The sequence below is a fragment of the Rhinolophus ferrumequinum genome, chromosome 12, assembly GCF_004115265.2.
Source record: "Rhinolophus ferrumequinum isolate MPI-CBG mRhiFer1 chromosome 12, mRhiFer1_v1.p, whole genome shotgun sequence".
Taxonomy (NCBI): Eukaryota; Metazoa; Chordata; class Mammalia; order Chiroptera; family Rhinolophidae; genus Rhinolophus; species Rhinolophus ferrumequinum.
This window is the reverse complement of record NC_046295.1, coordinates 23734438-23757609: the sequence shown is the minus strand read 5'-3', so window position 1 is coordinate 23757609 and position 23172 is coordinate 23734438. Positions and strand designations below refer to the sequence as shown.

General features: G+C 37.5%; 1 protein-coding gene across 4 annotated transcripts in view; it reads right to left on the bottom strand.

Moving 5' to 3' along the window:
- FREM1 (FRAS1 related extracellular matrix 1) overlaps positions 1–23172 on the bottom strand; it is a 168804-nt gene that overhangs the window by 3751 nt on the left and 141881 nt on the right. For all 4 annotated transcript variants that reach the window (XM_033123895.1, XM_033123893.1, XM_033123900.1 and 1 more), the window contains 7 exons: positions 15382–15531; positions 13618–13856; positions 12820–12867; positions 12263–12427; positions 11962–12090; positions 10532–10647; positions 1133–1218 (listed from right to left, as the gene is read on the bottom strand). In XM_033123895.1, coding sequence (XP_032979786.1) covers positions 1133–1218; positions 10532–10647; positions 11962–12090; positions 12263–12427; positions 12820–12867; positions 13618–13856; positions 15382–15531 — 933 coding nt within the window. The remainder of the gene's footprint in view (positions 1–1132; positions 1219–10531; positions 10648–11961; positions 12091–12262; positions 12428–12819; positions 12868–13617; positions 13857–15381; positions 15532–23172) is intronic.

The following is a 23172-nucleotide window of genomic DNA, read 5'->3' as shown; positions in this document are numbered from 1 at the left end:
TGAATTATTGATCAGGTGATGCTATGCTTAAGTATTTTTGTGGGGACAGAGCCTTGAAATCAGTTGTTGTGGATGCAGAGAAAACCTACCCTCCAACTTCAACTTAATACTCTCATAATTTCAGAATTTAGAGACTCAGTGAGTATTAAAGAGATTTTGAGAAGCCAGGAATGGGTTTTATTAGAGTTCCCTGAAACACAGTACCTTTAAGGCGAGATAGCGAGAAAAGTGACTTAGCTAAGCCCTGAGAATGCTCCTAGTTGTAAAGTGACTTGAAAGTATTTGTATTATTGTTAAATTGTAGAAAATATTACAACTTCAGAAAATAAGTGTATCTGGAGGTACAACAGCTCTAATTCTTTGATACATTTCTTTTGTTGTTGTTGTTAAGTGGGTTTTTCCAGGACCCATCAGCTCCAAGTCAAGTAGTTGTTTCAATCTAGTTGTGGAGGGCGCAGCTCACAGTGGCCCATGTGGCGATCGAACCGGCAACCTTGTTGTTAAGAGCACCACACTCTAACCAACTGAGCTAACGGGCCATCCCTGGCATAGTTCTTTTTATAAATGTATGTATATGTGTACATGTATATAAATGTATAAATATACATATCTAATATATATAAATTTCTTTTTTATTCTAAATTATTTCATGCTTCATATGGCTATGGTCTCTGCTTTCTTACTTAGTACCTTACCACAAATGTAACACATTGCATATGTTACATAATATTCATCCAACATATATTTATTGAATGAATTAAGAAACATAAGGCATTTTGTCATGTCTTTAATATTTAATATCTTACAAAAGCATGAAATATTTAATATTCCTTCCTACGATACACTATAATTCATTTCACCATCCTCTATTTATAGCTAATTCTAATTTTTTACTTTTAGAAATACCATTTGTTGAATTCTCTTACCAGTAAACAGAACCACATCCTTTAATATTTCTTTGAAACAGATGTCTAGAAATGAAAGTATTGTGTGATTAAGATGAGTTTTAAAAAATAGACTGCCCGACCATGCAACACTGTCTGTTGTTATAAAACCACAATCATTTCGTCCACAGAAGAGAGCTGTTCTCTTCACGTTGTGCCTCCTTCCTCAGTACAGCACAAATACTTGCCTATCCAAAAAGGCTCCCTTCCGCTGAAGTCCCAGAGCCATCGCAGATGCTGTCTGGAGAGGACAGTTACAAGGCTGCCCAGGTGACTACACAAAAATGAATGAAAATGACAGCATCAGTGACAAGCAGTTCAACATTCCTGCTAATATGATACGCATCTCAAAATCAGTTTAAAATAGAAAAAGTACACATGTAGAAAGATCCTTCCAAGATTTTAATACTGTACTTTTTTTTTTTTTTTTTTTACTTTAATGAGTATCTTCAGGGTGGGGTAAGTGACCAGCAAAGAAAGTAATATTTTATTATAATATCTGGGCTTTGCACCATAAATTCAATAGGTTTTAAATATCTTTTTAGAAAATCAGCAACTGTTTTCTTAGAAAGATTCATTAGCTAATGCCAAAATATTACTCCTCTCATAGGAGGTTTATCTCTAAATGGCATAAATTTGGCAATTATCTAGTTAATTTAATCAGTAAGGTAAACCAAATAATTCAGATAAAATTACTTGAGGCCTACATTTTGAGCTTGGTGTGTTTAGTCAAATACTCTGATAACTGTGATCTTTTCATCATACTCAGTGAAATGAGGATGCCCTCACTGTCAAACCTTTATAAGTGGTATAGAAGTTAAAACACCTGTCCTTATAAACATACATATTTTTCTCAAATAGAATTTTTTTAATAAGTTTAAGGTATACAGCATTATGACTTGAGTTACATATATTGTGAAATAATTACCACAATAAATTAGCATACATCATTTCATATAAATACCAAAAAAGAGAAAAAAATGTTTTCCTCGGAATGCAAATTCAGGATTTACTCTCTAAACAATTTTCACCTACATCATGCAGCAGTGTTAGCTATAGTCATCATGTGCTATATTACATCCCCAGTGCTTATTTACGTTATAACTGGAAGTTTGTACCTTTTGATTACCTTCATTCAATTCCCCTACCCCACATCCTCCATCCCTGATAACCCAAAATCTGATCTCTTTTTCTATGATTTTTATTTTTGTTTTTTGTATTTTTTTGGATTCTACATGTAAGTGAGATCATACATTATGTCTTTCTCTGTCTGACTTAATGCCCCAACGTTCATTCATGTTGTTGCAAATGGCAAGATTTCCTTCTTTTTATGAATGAATAATATTCCATTGTGTGTATATATATACCACAGCTTCTTTATCCATTCATCCAGCGAAGAACACTTACTTTGTTTCCATGTCTCCACTATTATAAGCAATGCTGCCATGAACATGAGGGTGCACGTATCTCTTTAACATCGTGTTTTTGTTTCCTTTGGATATATTCCCAAAAGTGGAATTGCTGGGTCACGTGGTAGTTCTATTTCTAATTTTCTGAGGAGCTTCCATACTGTTTTCCATAGTGGCTGCACTAATTTACAATCTTATCAACAGTGTACAAGTGTTCCTTTTCTCCACATCCTCGCCAGCATTTGTCATTTCTTGTTTTTGATGAAAGACATTCTAACAGGCATGATAATTCTTTATGAATTACTTTTGCCGCTAGCTGAGTTATTTCTATAAGCAATATCTGATTGTGTTTAATTCCCCGGCAGTGCTCATTAAAAGCTCTTTTAAAATGCTTTAAGAGACAATAGATAATTATTTTCTTTTTCTCCTTTTTTATAATACAGAAAGCGTCAAACAGGAAACCAAGTTACTATGATTTTCTTGCCTGGTTAATAACCATTGATATTTTTTAAAGTAGGAAGCAAAATTAGTAATACTTGTAATAAGTTTAGACAACTGTTGAATTGAATTTTAGTCATTTTGCCTATGTCTTTTTGAACTTCATATCCATTTTTTTGCTTTTCCAGATCACATACAGTGAACATAATTTAACCATTTCTTGATGATTTTTTTCCCTTAACACCAGTGCTTTATTGTTCGGTAATTCAGTGGTGACTTCTGGACCTTCCAAGATATGTAAGAATCTTTACTCCTTTTCTGAATGGTCTTAGGCTGCTGGATTTGGGTTTTGTGACTTTTCTGACCTCATTATGTACTGTTAGCTCCTGTCTGACAGTTCAAGAGATATGATACCACATCTTTTCCCTTATTCCTCATATTCAATATGGTCATTCTTCCTCATATCCAACATGCTGAGGGTTTAGAACACAGAATATCAAATATATGTTAAATACAGACAGAGGGAAGGCTTGAGCAGCTGCCTCAGTTAATATGGTGTATTGAACAGAGCGTAGGAACAGAGCGTTCCACTTCCTGCTCTGTCCCTAATTCCCTAATGGATGCAATTCCAGCCTCATCATCATCAGGAAGTAACGGGTTTTATTTAGCATCTCCTCCTGCTTTAAGGTTCATGAAACTATCATTAAAAGAGACTGTAATATCTATTTTAGTTGGTCAAGTATAAGTTTGATTTCCTTTTTGACTCTGTGAAGAAAAAGTCCCCAAAAAACAAGATGAGAAAATAGCTGTTTAGCATTGGTAAAGTGTGAGGCCTAAGTTATTTATAAAAATAATAGGCATTTATATGTTGATTATTTTATAAACATCATTCCTTTTATGCTTACATACATATAAAGTACAGTGAATATTAGGTAGATATGTATATAGAGACATAAAAATAAAATATAGAGACACAAACAAAACTCTTTTGACAGCTTTGAAATTTGAAGGCATTCAAAGTGTAGTATTAAAAACAGAAACCTTAATTTTCCTAGTTACAGAAATAAACATTTACTTCTTTGAAACTTTTTGATTAAGTATAGATATATTTCAGAGTAACTCTTTAAGGATAGGTCAGCAGGGGTTCCAGACACTCCTGTGGAAAAACAAAATGGTTTCATAGATAATGATCTATAATAACACAATTACCAAATGTACAATGACTAAGGAAATGAGCAGATGAGATTACAATATGTAAATTCAAGAAATACCTAATCTAGGAGTCTAGCTCCTCTGGGTTAGAAAAATAATAAAACACCAATGGGGAGGAAAAGAGATTGGAGATAAAGATTGACTTGAGTTAGTGATCTGATTAGGGATAAGGGATAAAGTAAAATTTGCTGGTTTTCTTGAAACATGGGTACTATAAATTACCTTATGTAAAGGATCTGTAGGTAGCAAGGGAGCCCAGGAAAACATAGCCTAGAATTGAATAATGGTCCCTGAGACCAAATCAAAGACATACTAGATGAATACTGATTCTAATTATAGAATCTAAAACCATCTCCTAAAAATGCTTATGCAATGTTGAAATTATAAATTTTACATCACAGAAGGAACTGATACTTCCAAGAGGAATACTAATTTTTCAAGCCAAGGAGGTTGGAGAAGAAAAGAATAAAATGACCCTGAAAAGTAATCGGTGAAGGGAAGCAGGGAGGCCCACAGGATGAATAAAAACATTTTGAATAGTGGGGAAAGTCCTGGGGTTCAGAGAAAAACTGTACTGAGGAGGTAGCCTTGCTGCCCAAAAATGTTCCTCTTAGAATGACTGATCCAAAGGACTATTGAGATCTTTTATTGTTCTATTAGTTTGCTTTTCATCTGCACCTAGACAGTTTCTGAAATGCTTGTAACTAGTATTAACTATTCTTGGGGTGATCATTCTTGTTGTCCTTCTGAAATAAAGTGCATATTGAAATATCATACAGATGTAATCAGATCTAACATTCACACCCATTCTTTCCATTAAAATTTTAAAATTAGAAGCTTTTTATGATATTTAAAATAATCTCACACCATATATGTTTTCTTTGCCTCTCTTACATACCCTGGAATACTATCAGAAATGGTATTTGACAGATGTTTTAATTTCTGGATCAATATAGTGAATTGACAATGTGTAATTTGAGTTTATATTACTGATAAATACAGAATTAGTCACATAAAATATGATAAGAAAACTCCAATTGTCCTTAAAAATTTTCATTTCTTCTGAAAACTTTCTCAGTTTTACATGTAAAAAGAAGTATCTGTTCCACAGCTTAAAACAATTCTCTGAGAACAGAATTTATAAAAATAACTTCAAAATATATGAACAAATTAGTTTTCAACCTATTTATAATATCATGTTTGGTTTGCTAGATATGATCAGTAATCTCCTTGAATTAATAGGACAGATGGAAATTTTACAATTTAATTATAATAGTTTATTTCAGACTAAAATATCTTTCTATTTATACTATCTCCAAGTGTAATTTTATGTGTTACATATTTAATCAAGAACTATTTCTTGTAACTCATATTATTACATTTAGGTCCACAGAACTTCTTAATTGAACCTATAGTAAGACATCAACTCCACAAAAGCTAAATACTATAATTTAAATTCAGCGATGTTTACATTCTTGATAGAGCTTTGTGGGAAGGGAATATGGAGGAAATTATCAGGACAGTATGACAACTTTAATGGTGTAAAATGCAGGGTTTTAGGACTTGACATATAGGACAGCTAAATGTAGAGAGTTACGGTGTCCATATCTCTGAAGCTCATTGATGAATGAGGAGTGATTTTGTTAAGTTGTGGGGCCAAGACTGGGGGATAATACTTAAAAGTGTGGTCTGATCTACAATAATACCCTAATAAATATTTGTTGAATGAATGAATCTATAAACTAAGAACTTGATTGTATCTTAGGTTTACCCTGAAGGGTTACTTTGATTCTAATTCAAAGGAAACCTAGAATCCATAACTTAATAAAAAATCTTAATATGTCTTTGTTGTGAAAGATACAAAATTAACACATAGTTTTGAAAACCTACTTCAGGTTAGTCCTATACAAGGTTAAAATAGGTGTCCTTGTCAATTCACCTGAGATGAGATATCCCCTATACTTAGGGAACTAATTCTGGAGAGTATGATAGAAAATTAAGTCCTTTCTGTTCCTTTTACTTGCTTGTATGACCAAGCACAAGTGATATTGCTTCCCCAAATCTCTTGATTTTATCTGTAAAAGGTAGATAATAATACCAGCTTTCCTCACTAAAGTGATGGGAGGATCAAACAAGCTAATATACAGAGTGTGACAAAAAAATTTATACACTGTTTAAGAAAGGAAAAAACTATTCCAACTATAATACTCAATATATACCAACAACAAAAGATGAATACTAGTCATGTTTGACTCCTGCAATTACTAGAGGTGCTCAAAGTGGTTACCATCAGCATCAATCTGATTACAGCAAACTACTGCTTGAGCAACATTGACCAAAGTGTCCACTTGCATACATTTTTTTGGGACCCCTATATATAAAGAATTATGTAAACTATAGAATGCAATATAAAAGCAAGGGCATTTTTGGCAAAGACACCTGTAGAATTAGGTCAGGCTAGTATGAAAGGGTCACAGTGTGAAGGTACTTCAAACCAGGTTGCAGATGAAATCTTAGGTTAAATGCATGAGGAAATAGCTAGGCTTTTAAGTTAATTTGGGCCTTAAATTTATTATTGGGATAAGTAAATTGTACAATATTAATAGATATATGAAGAACCCTTTTTATAACTAGTCTTACCATTAAAACCCAGATGCAATTAGATCAATTAGATAGATCAATAAAATAAAATAAACAGAAAGAGTGAGGGACTAATAGAGGGTTGTCAACATGAAAACATCAACAGTATTACTGTAAGTTGCCATTATTTCATAAGAAATTATTTTTGACACCAAAAACTTAAAAGGTCATAATCTCAGAATAAAAGAATGATTACCTTACACAAACATCAATGAATGGATGGAAAGATAGTACTCATTCTCATTTTTCTCATCATATTAAGAACCAGGTAAAGCTTTATTATACTCACAGGCCCCTAGATTTCCTTGCACTGTCATTTGAGAACTACCCGAAAAATGAACAATAAGGCTGCTTTCAAACTTGACGTTTGGGGGTTCTATTGCTCTGTTCGTCTATATTTTACCAATAGATCACAGCAACAATTTGATCTTGATAACCTTGGCTAGAGCATAACAGCACTTCTGTACTTGCCCTGTTCATTTTTGTCAGTAGAGAAACCGTATCTTCCCATCTGTAGTATGTTGCAATCTTCTTGCTAATTGTGAAATCAAAGCTCTTTCCTTAAGGAGGAAAAAAGACCTATCCCACTATTCCTAAGGCAAACTTTAAATAAAGGTAGGACCTCTGAACCTTGGACCATAAGAAAAATGAACAAGTGGGTCCTAGAGGAAATTAATCCCAAAACATTACTGGAGGCAAAAATGACAAAACTGAAGCCGTCCTACTTCGAACACATCATGAGAAGACAGCGTTCTTTGGAAAAGACAATAATTCTGAGGGAAAAAAATAGAAGACAGCAGGGAGAGAAGAAGGCCCAACATGAGATAGATTGACTCCATGAAAGAAGCCATAGGCATGAATCTACAGGAGCTGAGCAGGGCCGTGAGGACAGGACATTGTGGACATCACTCATTCCTGGGTCTCAAGGAGTCAGAGCCAACTCAATGACCCATAACAACAACAAGGACGCCTGGTTATTTTGGTGGAAGAATGTCTTAATTGTTCTTTAACATATAGCATTATGGGAATACTGAAGCATGACAATTAAGATCGTGAACTTGTTGCAACGATGTTGCTAAACTTTTTTTTTAAATATATATCAGAGGGAGTATTCATTATGAATTTGTACCAACTGGACAAACAGTTAACCAAGTTTACTATTTGGAAGTGCTGAAAAGGCTGTGTGAACGAGTTAAACAAAAACGACCTGAACTTTTCACCAATTCATGGCTCGTACATCACAATGCACTAGCTCACATAGCACAGTCTCTGAGGGAGTTTTTAGCCAGTAAACAAATAATTGTATTGGAACACCCTCCCTACTCATGATGACATTCAGGGCATCGAGGGTAATATGACGACAGCTCTGATGGCCATTCCAGAAAAAGAGTTCCAAAATTGCTTTGAAGGATGGACTAGGCACTGGCGTCGGTGCACAGCTACCCAAGGGGAGTACTTCGAAGGTGACTGTAGTGATATTCAGCAATGAGGTATGTAGCACTTTTTCTAGGATGAGTTCACGAACTTAATTACCAGACCTCATGTATGTATTTAAGCAATGATTATCCATAAGATTTAAAAAAAATTTTAACTTATTTTATACCACCAACTCATCAAAAAAACCTGCAGGCCACTGACTAACCTCTATAGTACCTTATACTTAGGACTTGAAATACAATCACTGAAGACAGGGGTGGTTGATTTGACCAGTTTTTAAATATACTTTTGAAATATTCTATTAGCTTTTTAAAAATCTAGGTATAATTTACATGCAAAAAAATGCATAAATTTTAAAGTATTCAATTTGATGATTTTTGACCATAGTATATATATATTTATGTAACAACCAGCCAGAGCAAGAGATAGAAGAGTTCCATCACTCTAGTCACACCACAATTCCTGCCAGAGATAGCTGTTTTGTATTTCTAATAACAACTAATAGGTTACTTGGGCTGCTTCCTCTGTACATAATGTTTTTGAGAGTTATCCACCTTGTTGGAGGTTTCAATAGTTCATTCCATTTTATTGTTTATAAAATAATTTATCAAAAAAAATTATCTACAGTATTCCCTTTTGATGTAGAAAATATAAACAACTCCTATAAATCAGTACCAAAAAGACAAATGACTCAAACTATTGTTATTATGAAAAAGGTTGCTATGGGGGCCCACTCAGTGGCTCAGGCAGTTAGAGCTCCATGCTCCTAACTCCGAAGGCTGCCGATTCAATTCCCACATGGGCCAGTGGGCTCTCAACCACAAGGCTGCCAGTTCAATTCCTCGAATCCTGCAAGGGATGGTGGGCCGCACCCCCTGCAACTAGCAATGGCAACAGAACCTGGAGCTGAGCTGTGCCCTCCACAACTAAGACTGAAAGGACAACTTGAAGCTGAATGGCACCTTCCACAACTAAGATTGAAAGGACAACAACTTGACTTGGGAAAAAAAAAAAAAGTCCTGGAAGTACACACTGTTCCCCAATAAAGTCCTGTTCCCCAATCCCAATGAAAAAAAAAAGGGTTGCTATGAAATTTTTGTGGGAGTGCCTTTTTAGTTGCTAGATGGGGATGCTGCCCAATTCATGAATGCTTAATAAAGCCAATTAGATCTCCAAATTTTAAAGAAAGAAAGGACGGAAGGAAAGAAGGACGGAAGGAAGGAAGGAAGGAAGGAAGGAAGGAAGGAAGGAAGGAAGGAAGGAAGGAAGGAAGGAAGGAAGCAAGCAAGGAAGAAATTTTTGTGAATGTCTTTTTATTTGAACGTATATTTTTATTTCTCTTGGGTAAATACCTAGGGTAACTTGGTAGGTCACAGGATAGAGGCATGTAACTTTTTAAGAAACTGCCAGACACTTTTACAAAGTGGTAATACCATTTTACACTTCGACCAACAATACATCAGAATTCCATTTGCTCTACAACAGTTGGCATTGTCATGATTTTAACTATTCTAGTGGGTGTGAAGTGATATTTCATTCTGATTTTCACCTGCTTTTCCCTGATGTCTAATGGTGGTGAGCACCTTTTCATGTACTTAATGACCAATTGTATATCTTTTCTCATTTGCTATTTTTTTGTCAGGTTGTCTTTTTGTAATTGATTTGTAGGAGTTGTTTGTATTTTCAAGATTCAAGACCTTTATCAGATATATGATTTGAGATTAGCTTTTTCTAAATGTGATTTGTCCTTTCATTTTCTTATTAGCGATTTTAGATGAGCATAACTTTTTAAATTTGATAAAGTGCAAGATCTGACTGATATCCACCAGGGACTTCTCTAGTCTCAATTTACAGCCATGTGCATATTAGCCTAATTGAATTGTTTTGGATAATATCCAGGTAGGCAAAAAAGGAGGGTCAGGGGTAGTTATTTATGCATTTTTAAAGTCCTTCTGAACTAGGTAAATTTTGTTGTCATTTTTGAACCACAAGCCATCCTTCATTGAGTGTTCCATTACCCAGTGACACTTTGTCCAATTTGTCTGGTTTCATAATCATCAATGTCCCTTACGTTATCATAGGTCTGATGCTAAGACCTTTCATTGCTGTTTTCAAATCAATGAATAGGAATTCCTATTAAAAAAAAAAAAAAGGTAGAACCTGCAATGCTGCTGACTCAGAAAATCTCCTTCTGACTTTCTTCACAAGATTGAGATGGAGAGGCTAAAAAATAGAATTGTGGTAATGATACAATCTTAACATAAAAGAGCTAAATCAAAGGTCAGTCCCAAATCCATTCTGAACTTCAAAACTGTCTCTGGCCTCCTAACAACGCCAAGGGTAGGTATTGGACACCCAACACTTGAATGAATGAAGCAACCCTACAGTTCCATGAGAAAATAGAGAAACAGTAGGAAAGAAAACAGTCAAATTTGAAACAAGATTTCTTACTTTTCCCTGCAAGCTTGGGCAGCTGTGCTCCAGGTGCCTTGTTGCTCTGTGATCAAGGAGTGGCAGTAGCCTGAGTGATGGTGCCACCCAACTGGGCAGGATTTGTCTTCCACCTCCTGAAAAATAGTTGTCCATCTTCACATCATAATGGATTTCACAGTCTACAGCCTGTTCTCAGCATAAAGAATCCTATGAGTCTCCTCATTTAAATAGAGTAGCTTTGTCACCAGAAAGGAGGTCAGCCCTAATCCCAATTCTCCACCTTGAGAAATACAATGGCTTCTTACAGAAAACACTTCTAAAGTTAGCAATGTTTCAATTCTATACCTGTGGCATTCTGATAATGAAACAAATTATTTTTAAATTGTATTGATATAACTAGTGTGTTCCTGTGATTTTTAAAACACCCCTGGGTCATTTTTTCCCCTTGTCTTCAAAGTGTAACAAGGGCAGGAAGAAGTAGCATGAGTTGACAGATCATTTCCTCTCTGCCGCCTTACAAGGTATGATCAAACAATACAGTGAGTGTTTAAATTTAAAAAATTTGCTCCTCCTCGCTTCGAATACACATATCCCACGGTTCTTATCACTTTCTGAAGAAGTTCTGGAAATCTTTTGTGAGTGTCTTTAGTAGCGCTGTCATGGCTGCCTCGATGCCCTGGATCATTTTTATTTTGGGGAAGAGCCTGAAGTCACATGGTGCCCATATGGCGAATAAAGTGGATGAGGACACACTGTAATGTTTTTATTTGACAGAAATGACTGTATACCAGAAGCAATGGGTGACACGGAGCATTGTCATGATGGAGGATGATTTATGGAACACTTTATAACACACCTTCTCTCAACCGTAGCTCACACCCGACTGACTGCACCTAACAAGTTGAAACTTGTCACACACTGTTACTAAGGTTCGATATGCTGCTTCCCGTATTGAAGATCCCTGCCTTTCTGTTGGATGGCACTCGGCAGCAGCATTCACTGTATTTGTTGATCACAACGGAAAGGCTCCATGTCACACATTGCTTCTGGTATATGGCAATTTCTGTCAAATAAAAAAATTATGGTGTGTCCTCATCCACCTTATTCACCAGATCTGTCACCAACCGACTTCTGGCTCTTCCCCAAAGTCAAAATGACCATGAAAGGAAAACGTTTTGAATCGATACAGGACATCAAGGCAGCCATGACAGCACAACTAAAGACACTGACGAAAGAGGACTTCCAGAACTGCCTCAGAAAGTGGCAGGAACAATGGGATAAGTGTGTTTGAAGTGAGGGAGAGTATTTTGAGGGTGAGTAACGGCAATGTGACTTTTACTGTAATATATATTTTTTTAATTTAAACATTCACCGTATTGTTTGATCACACCGCATATCACAGGGCATATGGCAAGTAAAGGTATTTGGCAATTCAGCCTGTGTCCAACCTTGGTTTGGGGGCTCCAAGCTTTCCAGGCAATCCCATTGCACTTATACAGCTTTTGGAGGCTTTCTTCAAGGTGGAAGAGTCCTTTCAATTCCAGTGTGCAGTTCTTTGGAAATGAGGGCAAATGGCTCTATAAGAAGGAAAGACAATTGAGATTTAACTTAATGTACGGTGATGACTTACTTACCTCCTTTAGGTCTTCATTCGTTGAGTAGCATTTGTGTTGAGTAAACTATCCTAAAGCTTTATGGCCCAGCAAACAGCTTGCTGTAAGGTGAATAGGAAGAAAAAGATTTTCATACCTGTCTGGGGAAGTGTGAGTCAGTTGTGGATTCCACCTTATCTGCTTGAGGCAATTCTGCCACTTTGATTGTCTTTTGTGGCTGACTAATAATGGATACTTTGGTGTTTCTTCTGTGAGCTGGGGACCTGTCATCCTCCAGTTGCAGGGAAACCATCCCATGATACTGAGGAAATCAACAAACAATAATAAAAATAAAATAAAAAAAACACCAAGATAGCAAACAAAAAGATTTGTTGTAAAAATGAGCAATTCAAAAATTGAATAAAAGCAAAAAGTTGTTTATTTTTCTGACCACCCAATGCTCTAAAACAAATTTCAAATCAAGTTTTTGAAATTTACAGTGTTTCCCCGAAAATAAGACCTAGCCGGACAATCAGATCTAATGCGTTTTTTGGAGCAAAAATATAAGACATAAGACCGGGTCTTAATATAATATAATACCTAGTCTTATACTAATTTTTGAGAAATTTATAGAAGACATAAAAAAATAGATTCAGCAAATATTTTGTATCCATAAATTCAAGAAAGTTAGCAATTCTCTCAGACTATACTTACATTATAGATGATGTCTGTTCCATTTCTATAAACAGAGGATGGATGAACCTGAAATCAACACAGAAAAAAGTGTGAATAAAATTGGCTTGAATAATAATTAGAAATAGGGTAAAACCCATCTAGTAAGATACTGTTAATATTTGAAAAATTTTAGAACATATGTTCCTCAAAATCTTCCATGCCCAAATCATTGGACTTTTAAAAATCACTGGACCTCATCACAACTTATCAATGTTGATGCATATATTCATAGCCCCAGTTAGGGAGAAAAGACATTCTTATTTTGTTGGTACATTTACAGTTGTATATTTACACAGAGGTCCAAAACACACACACACACACATACTCATGATTGTGTGCCTGGTTAGAATGCTATGCTATAAGGTCAAAGCCATGGTTTCCACAGTCACGTAGATTGCTTAATGTCATTCTATTCTAGGGCCACTGGTCATTCCCTGTCTTGATCACAAAAAGAACCAAAGCAGAAATCATCTGGATGAGTCAGTATATCTATCACCTCAAATGAAGTGGGGCAGCATTATGTTATTTGTATTAGGTTGGTGCAAAAGTAATTGCAGTTTAAAAGGCTAAAAATAATTGCAAAAACCGCAATTACTTTTGCACCAACCTAATATATACAAAACGGACTTCATGACCATATAAGGAACCATGGCCCCCACTCACTGGGAGAATCAAAACAGCTTCTTCAGTGTTTCAGAATGCTTGTTAATATTAATAACTTTAGATTCTTTTAATATGTACCCCTCACATCAAATCCCCAAAGTTGCCCATCCTTACTGTTTTGCCATTCCCTTGGGTCCTAAGCTTTAGTCCATAAAGATCTGTAGAATCAAAGCCCTGTGGGGTGTCTCCCCTGGCAACTGCGAGCCGCTTGGAAGATGGAAGAGGTCTTCTTTCCGGATGAAAAGAACCAGAAGTGGTGTGTGAGGAAGACCCTGGGAACAGCGGGGGCCAAATGCCCTTCTTCCATGCTTTGTGCTTGTTTGGGTTGAAAGAATATGAAGGATGGCACTGTCCTGGAGGCATGTAAGATGGCAGGTCATTTCATTTTACACAAACAGATAAGTGATCACATCAACACAGCCCCTGGAGCAGCTTGTCATTAAACTTAGATGGATGGTTTTCCCACCAGATGTTGCCTTTTTGCCATTTGCCAGAAACTCCTTTAGTCTTCATCAGTTTCCATCCAGGAAAGCTGTGCCCTTCTGCACAGCGACAGGGTGATTATAAAGTCATGAAATTGATTTCACAAAATATAGATGAAAATCACTCTGTGGTGATTTTATAATCATATCATATACTTGTACCACAACAGCCTCACTTCTCTTCCTATTATAGTATTCCTCAATATATCAGGTATATTCACTGATCAAGTATCATTCCACAGACACTTCAAAGTTATTATTCTTTCCCCAGTCTCCTAGAGGTAGAAACTGAAATTGTTTGAACAGATCAGTGAAATCAAGTAACAGTTTTAAAAATTAGCATTCAACCGCTACAGGACAAAGATCCGGTAAATCTTAATGGAGCTACTTCTATTGGCAACGTTGCCAAATAGTATGAAAATAATCTAAAACCAGAACCCCCGGCCGGATATTTTATACTTTAAGTGTAAAGTGTGTACTTCATGTGTTTGTGTGCTTGATGTACAGAAAACAGAAAATTCTACTGAAAAAGAAATAAATTTAGGGAGGAAAGATGGTGGGGAGAGATGTTGTGAAAATGTGAGTATTATGAAAGAAAGAGGATAGTGTCTATTTTTATTATAGGATGAGAAAGAGAGGAGGAGATAACAGATTTCAGATAAGGAAAATATAGGGACTACAGGGTATGACAGGTATAAAAACAGGGATATAAGAGCAAGCATGGTACCTGGGCAGCTGTCAAATGCTAAATAGACAAAAAAGTACAAAGTATTTGGCAGACAAAAAAAAAAAAAAATCAGAGCACCAAGGACTTTGGCTGGTTTTTGTTTTATTGAGTTCACAGGTTGTTCTTTAGCATATACTACCCAGGACCTATTATATTTGGCTCTGCAACCCAAGGTTATTATTCATTAATATTTTCTAGCTGTTCCTGAATCCCCAAGCCAGCTGCATCTTTCACATCTATTTTTCTCCCATTCCTTCCTCTTTTAGGCCTTTCCTAGTCACATTCCATTGGGGTCTCAGATTTTAGGCATTCAGGGCTCTCTTTAATAGAGGAAGATAATTACAGCCCTACAAACTCTGGGGAAAAATAATTGTCGATTGATTCTCACCAACATTGTTTCCCCCTTGGTGAGAACAACAAACGGGTAGAAAAAAAAAAACAAGTATGGCACTGACTTGTTGCTTTTCTGAACCGATAGTTCTTAGCAGGAGGAAAACTGCATGAAGCAGAAACCAGAATAAAGGGCCTACATCATGGCTGAGGTTGCTTTCCTGACAAGAAATTAAGCATTTTTGATGTGAAGGCATTATCAAGCACATTGGCTGTTGAAAGCAAGCAGCTACAGTGCCAGGATTGCTCCTGATTTCAAGATGAGGATCAAAAGAATACCTCCTTTTGAGTCCAAAATTTTCACTGCAGCTTTTGTCTTGGTGCCAAGAACTGCATTCACAGGGGAGTTCAGAATTACTTCAAAGACCTCATCATCTTCCTCTAATCCGTCATAGGTAATTGCTATATTCCACATCTTAGTTGACATTCCTACAAGAAGTAAACATTTTAATTACTCTTTAATTGCTATTTCAATCACCTAGGTGTCAGAGAAATATATTAATTAACATGTCTACAGCTAGACTGCAGTAGCCTGAGTGAGCTATTGTACTGCTACCAACTCACTAAAGTCCTGCTGTTCTCCCAAATAACATTAAAAGACCACATTTGTTCCTGGACAATGATGATTCCGTTTAAATGCAAACACTGTAACAGAAAAAGTAAGCTGCATTTTGCAAGGGATGAACAAAAAAATGGTTAGTAGATGAGATCCAAGACTTAATTTTTTTCCCAACCTGCCCCTTCTCTTCTTAAGAATAAACAAGTACTGCAATCTAAAATAGTTTCAAAACTCTTAAGATGTTGATACAGACAGTTAGAAGTGATTATCGGATGGTACTTCATGCTATTCATGGAACCCTTGAAATGATTGATTTCTAAAGACAGCTGCATCTATCGGCTGCCCCACTTCCTGAGATCCTTCTAGCCTGCAAATTCTTTTGCTGATGATGTAATACTCAGTAGTTGGATAGTCTCCTATAGAGAATTTATGGGATGGGAGTTGTAGAAATAGACTGAGTCCTCTTGTTTTTCTCTCGTCTGTCTGCCTCTGTTCGTGGAGTTACAATCAAACTTGGTTTATAGTAACTTTGTGAACATAACACAAAACCATTTGGATTATTCAAACATATCTCCAGCCAGCCTACCACCACTCAGAGAGGATGCAAATCAACCCCAGAAACACAAAATATTAAAGGTGGGAGAAATTTCTGAGATTGTCTAAAGCTGACCAGTTTCCATGATGTAGATTATAGGACATCCCCCTGAGTTTATTTAGAAAAAAAGTGGTGGCAGGAAGAAAAGAAAATACCTGTTTAGTGGAGAAAGAAGGCTCAAGTTTAAGAGGAAAAAAAAGACAATAAAGTTATGATTTAACCTTCTAGGACTAAGTTTTGAAAAGCTTACTCCTTGGCTATTTGAGTGCTTTACTTCCTATCAACCCTTTTATATAAGCAGTTAAAACATTTCATTTCTAGCCTCTGAGAATCTGAGTACTTTTCTCTTTGCAGATTTTTTTCAACAGATTTGTGCCTCTCAGTCGTGCTGTTTATATGATGGCCTCCTTCTTGAAGGTATGTCGTTATACATTTCATGATCTAATCAAAGTCTCATCTATTCACAGCCGAATCCAATGGAAAGATGAAACTGTTTACTTACCCTTCACTTGGCTGCACTTAAAAGGAAAAAAAAAGTATTTGAAATAATTGTATTAAAAAAATAAACTAACAGCTCATTTGTTAGGCTTTCAGTATCAACTGAGTTCTTAAAACAACTAGTCTCATAGTCTTTGCAAAAACAGAAGTTGAAGCAGCTAATATAAAATATTTTATAAGTCCCACCCCATGGATGGATAAATCAATTCATCAAAATACATTAATTTGTAACTATTATGTAATTACCTTTGTTTTCGATGCTATGGAGAATACCAGAGGTATAGCATAAGCAAGCCCTGACATAAAGGAATTTAAAACCTCTTCGAAGAGACAAGATGTAAGGACCAGAAAAGTCAATTATTCAAGGCTATGTATGATTAGCTGCCAAAAGACACAGAATAGATGGTAAGCACTACATGTATGTGGGCTCCAGAGTTGGAAGGATCTGGAGGGAGGAAATGGGAAAACAACAAAAGCCAAGGCAAGAGGATAGCAAAGCAGAAGCCTTGGTCAGGGAAGGCTGAGCAGACTAGCTGGTCGGAATAGAGAGGGCACAGAAGTGACTAGGAAATGACAAGGCCGCAGTAGCAGTTTATAGCCAGACTGCAGACAGTCCTGGACACTAACTCGGTGGCCGGATTCAGACTTTAAACCAAAGGCAACAGGGAAAGCTCTTGAAAAAATGGACATCTTGGAAAAAATGAAACTGAAAGTGTTACGTGGGAAGATTTAGGGGCTCAGGCAGAGAGGCTAGGAGTTAGGAGAGCTGCAGTAATAAAACTGGCATAAAGAGATAAGAGGCTGGACACTGAAGAAAGCATTTGAAAACTAAGATTTTCACTATTCAGAGAACTATTTTGACTCTCAAAGCCCATGGAGTTAAGCAGTGTTCAAATAAAAATCCAACACACAAAAAAATATTTCCAAGCCTAACCAATTGCCCTCTTGCTGTAAGAATTTTTTAAAATTATAGTACATCTCCTTTCCCCCAACCACCCCTAGAAAACCTTACAATTTTTTGTAAGACATTATGGAGTAGAAACAGATGGTTAGAAAAAATCTATTCCAAGTTTCATGTGAGTGCTTATGATTTGTTTGCCTGCATTTCAACTTTGTTTCTATGCCTACCAGGTGTGCACATAGAACCAACTTTTTTACATTAATGAGATTGGAAGTAAGATTTTCTTGCTTTTTCTTTTTCTTCCTTTCCCACTTTCAAGGTGCAAAGTATTTGTTAAATTACTGAGATTATAAGCATTTTCAGAAGGCTTGAACTGGCCCCATGATCCCATAAAACAAAAGGTGCTGAAGAGGAGAGAGACGGTGTCATTTTATGCAGACATGTCCTCCTTTACAGAGTAGGTCAATTCCTGCATATTTTCCTGCAAAGCAGATTTCACCATTGAAAGACATTTTTCTTGATGTTTTTCAGTAAATACCACATTCGAGATCTGTTCCTTAGGGAAATATTTTGACTGTTAGGAATGATGAAGTCTCAACTAAGAATGTGGCAAACCTTTCAAGAACACAATATTTTAAAGGAAAACAATCGTTTTCTTAAGAATATTTACACTTAGACTCAAGGTTAGTCACAAAAGCTGAATACAAAGTAGTCAGGATTAGTTTTTGGCTTGGTACAATGACTACAAGGCAAGTTTACTTGAGTATAGCTCACTAGCCTGAAAAGTCACTTGGTTTCTCTCCCGCTGCCTCCCAAGGGTTCTTAAACCGTTTAACATCCCACTCTCTTTGATTTCTCACTCTTCACCAATCATGGAAACTGCTGTTTTTAAAGAATTGAACAGATTGCTTTGGGCAAAAGGGGTAGAGATGGGGATGGAGACAGCAGACCCAAAAAAGACCAGGATTAACAACATGGAAGTAAATAAATATTTGCAGGACCTGTGGACATGGGGAACTTAAAAATTCTCTCAAGTAAGACTTCAGTTTATGAAACTGTTTCTGGCTAATAAGTTCCAAAACAATAAACAGACACGTGTTGTGTTGTTTTTTAATTTATAAGATATGTTTATTTTTGTTCTTAACATGTCTAAATAATCTCTAAAAATCATTACTATTTACAACCCTTAGAAGTCATTAGTATTTACTCAAAAACAGAATATAAACTCTTCTAGACAAATGGGCATTTATCTTATCCAGTGAAATCTTCAAAAAAGTAGCTTTAAGAGATTCGTCTAGAGTGATATATTCTAGTTACTATCAACCCAAACAGAGCACTGGGTGAGCAACTCAAATCTATTAAAAGCCAAAATCACTTACAGGCTTGTAACAAACAGACCTCAAATGATAGAGATGACATATGACAGAGTCTCGGCTCTCGAAAAGTGGAAAGGTTGGAACTGTCTTAACATGAAGTACAGAAACGACCCAGTGAAAACGCATCAAACCCTTTTATTTTAGGATTGACCAGAACACAAGCGCCTGCAGCAACCGGAAGGTAAACATCAAATACATAATGGTAATAGCTCTTTTTCACAAAGTTTGGTCAGCCTGAGGAACAAACTTATGAAAGTCACCAACTTAAATATCACAGGAGGAGGCCAATAACAATATTTGGGTTGCTGTATGTCAAATTTAAGGCTCATTGTGGTAGGTTGAACTGTGTCACTTAAAAATCCATATGCTGAACTTGAGGCTGGACGTCATAGGAATGGCGGCAGCGGGGCGCACTTTCTGAGTTCTCCTCAGGATCTTATTACAAACAGGACCTATAACCCATCAAAGAACTCTTTGCTCATCACACAGAACAGCTAAGAGACTCGTGGAAGGATTACTTGAAGGTGCGCTAATTGGGCGAGCAGGGGAAGGAAGGAAGGGAGCGGAGTGAAAACTCGCGGCCCTTGGCGGGGTCTTGGTCGGCGGCGGTGGCGAAAACCACGGTGGCACCCGCAGTTCCAGGCACGCACGGGATCCCAGGGCGGAACAGAGAGCACAGAGACCAGGAGGTGGGCTCTTTCCCTGTGTCCCACGGATGATTTCTCCCGCCGGGAGGGTGGCTAGTGGGCCCTGGGGTGGACAAAGAACACAGACTCCATACCTGGGCCCCTCCCCCGCCCCGCTCTTCCAATCCTACCCCGCCCTTCCAGAGACTTAAACTGGCCCCTGAACTGAGGAGTGGGGTCAGATTACAGAGGAGCCGTAGTAGTGCTCAGGCTCTGGGAAGACTGACAAGCAGCCCTGACCCAGGGAAGAGGCTGGGAAGAGTGTGATTTTGGCTGGGCTAGGAGAGAAGAGACTCTTCCACCCCTAGCCACCACCCACCACCTTTTCTGGCCTGCGGAAAGAGGGTGACGTGTGGCTCGGCTGGGAGAGAGAAGACCCCTCCATCCCCAGACCCCACCCTTTCTGGCCTGCCTAGGGTGGGGCAAGTGCTACCGCCAAGACACTCCCAGGGATCAGCAATAAGCAGCAGACGCAGCTCTGGGCTTTCAGCAGCTCAGAAATCTCCTGCCCGCACCGCCCCCCCACACACACACACACACTGAAGAAGTACCCTAAGACTCAGGAGTACTGGACACGGGGCTGGTGGTGCTACTCTCAGTGTGCATATGTGCAGGCAAGGGCAGAAACTGCACTGACTGTAAAAACTATCATCCAGACCCCTCAGGCCCACACATTTAAATCTACAGTCCCAAAGTCACTCTGGGCACCAGGTGACCGGCTCTGCCTGCGCAATAAGCAGGGGGCTCTTTGGTACAGCAGAGGACAACCTGGACATTACTTGGTGGGCTTAAGCCAAGACTAGCACTGCTTTTTGTTTTGCTTTGTTTTGTTTTGTTTTGCTTTGTCTTTATATCTTTGATATCTTTGCCTGTGTCGAGTGGGGGTTATCGGGTGTTTTTACATGTGAATGTATGTGATTTTTTTGTTTGTTGTTGTTGTTGTTGTTGTTGTGCTTGGTGATTTGCTTTGTTCTGAAACTGCCCTACCAGGGCCCAGGTTAAGAGGCACAAGATTCGACATATCCAGAGGCCAACTCCAGACCAAACCAGAGTACTACTGGGTTTGACCTACAAGTCACACACCCAGAGGGAATTCTCTGCAGGCACTAGAGCCCATAGAGGCCAAACCACATTTAAGTGGTCAACCCTCATGCAGCAGAACGCCCTGCGGTGGGCAGAGCCAAGTCTCACAACGAGTCAGCCTAGGAGTTAACCCCACCTACTCACAAGCAAAAAGCAATTAAAGATCTTGAACAGGACAATATACACAACACAAGAGTCACCTTTGGAGCACACGCAGAGGAGAACAACGAAGTAGTGCGAGTCAAATATAAAGGACACATACTACATAAGATAACCTAGCAAGAACTAAGAACTCTAGGGGATCTACCTCATACATCAAAGCAAACACAGAGAGTCAGCCAGAATGGGGAAACAAAGATACACGTCCCAAATAAAAGAACAGAAGAAACCTCCACAACTGGAACCAAATGAAGCAGAGGTAACCAACCTTTCAGAGACAGAGTTCAGAACACTGGTGATAAGATTGTTTAAGGAGCTTAGGGAAGACATAAAGAAGGATGTAGAAATCATAACGAATAACCAGTTAGAACTAAAGAACACAATTACCGAAATTAAGAACTCACTTGAAGGAATTACCAGCAGGTTAGATGAAGCAGAGGATTGAATCAGTGACTTAGAAGACAAAGTAGCAGAGATCACCCAAATGGAACAACAGAAAGAAAAAAGAATAAAAAACAATGAGGATGGCTTCAGAGACCTCTGGGATAACATCAAGTGCAACAACATGCACATCATAGGAATACCAGAAGGTGAAGAGAGGAAGCAAGGGATTGAGAACATATTTAAAGTAATAGTGTCCGAAAACTTCCCCAACCTGATGAAGGAAACCAACATACAAGCCCAGGAAGTGCAGAGAGTTCCAACCAGGATAAACCCAAACAGGTCCACACCAAGACACATTATAGTTAAATGGCAAAGCTTAAAGACAAAGAGAGAATCCTAAAAGCAGCAAGAGAAAGACAGAGGGTTACATACAAGGGAACTCCCATAAGACTATCAAATGACTTTTCTACAGAAACATTGAAGGCCAGGAGGGAGTGGCAGGAGATACTCACAGTGATGGAAAACAAAGGCCTACAACCTAGATTGCTTTATCCAGCAAGGCTATCATTTAAAGTTGATGGAGAGATAAAGAGCTTTCCAGAAAAAAATAAGCTAAAGGAATTTATCACCACCAAGCCAGCATTGCAAGAAATACTAAAAGGACTTCTGTAAATAGAAGAAAGATCAAAACAACCTAACTACAAATTTAAAAATGGTAATAACTATGTACCTATTAATAATCACTTTAAATGTAAACGGATTAAATGCTCCAATCAAGAGACATCGGGTGGCTGACTGGATAAGAAAGCAAGACCCTTGTATATGCTGTATACAAGAGACTCACCTCAGAACAAAAGACACACACAGGCTGAAAGTGAAGGGTTGGAGTAAGATATTTCATGCAAATGGAAATGAGAAAAAAGCTGGAGTTGCAATACTTATATCTGACAAAATAGACTTTAAAATGAAGAACATATTAAAAGATAAAGATGGGCACTATATAATAATAAAGGGATTGATCCGACAAGAGGACATAACCCTAGTAAACATCTATGCACCCAACATAGGAGCACCTAAATATATAAAACAGGTACTGACTGACATAAAGACAGAGATCAACAGTAACACTATCATAGTAGGGGACTTCAACACACCTCTGACAACAAGGGACAGGTCTTCCAGACAGAAAATCAATATGGAAACAACAGCCTTGAATGATACATTGGACCACTTGGATTTAATCGATATTTTCAGAACATTTCACCCCAATGCTGCAAAATACACGTTTTTCTCAAGCTCACATGGAACATTTTCCAAGATAGACCATATGTTAGGCCACAAAACAAGTCTTGATAAATTTAAGAAAATTGAAATCATACCAATTGTCTTCTCTGATCACAATGCTATGAAATTAGAAATGAACTACAGGAAAAAAACTGGAAGACACACCAATTCATGGAGGCTGAATAACATGTTACTAAATAATGAATGGGTCAAGCAGGAGATCAAGGAAGAAATTAAAAGATATCTCGAGACAAACGAAAATGAAAACACGACGACCCAAAATCTATGGGATGCCGCGAAAGCAGTCCTAAGAGGGAAATTCATAGCTTTGCAGGCCTACCTAAAGAAACAAGGAACATCACTAATCAACAGTTTATCTTCACACTTAAGGGATCTGGAAAAAGAACAGCAAAATAAGTCCAAAGGGAGCACAAGGAAGGAGATAATAAAGATCAGAGCAGAAATAAATGAAATAGAAACCAGAAAAACAATACAAAAGATCAATGAATCTAAGAGTTGGTTCTTAGAGAAGATAAACAAAATTG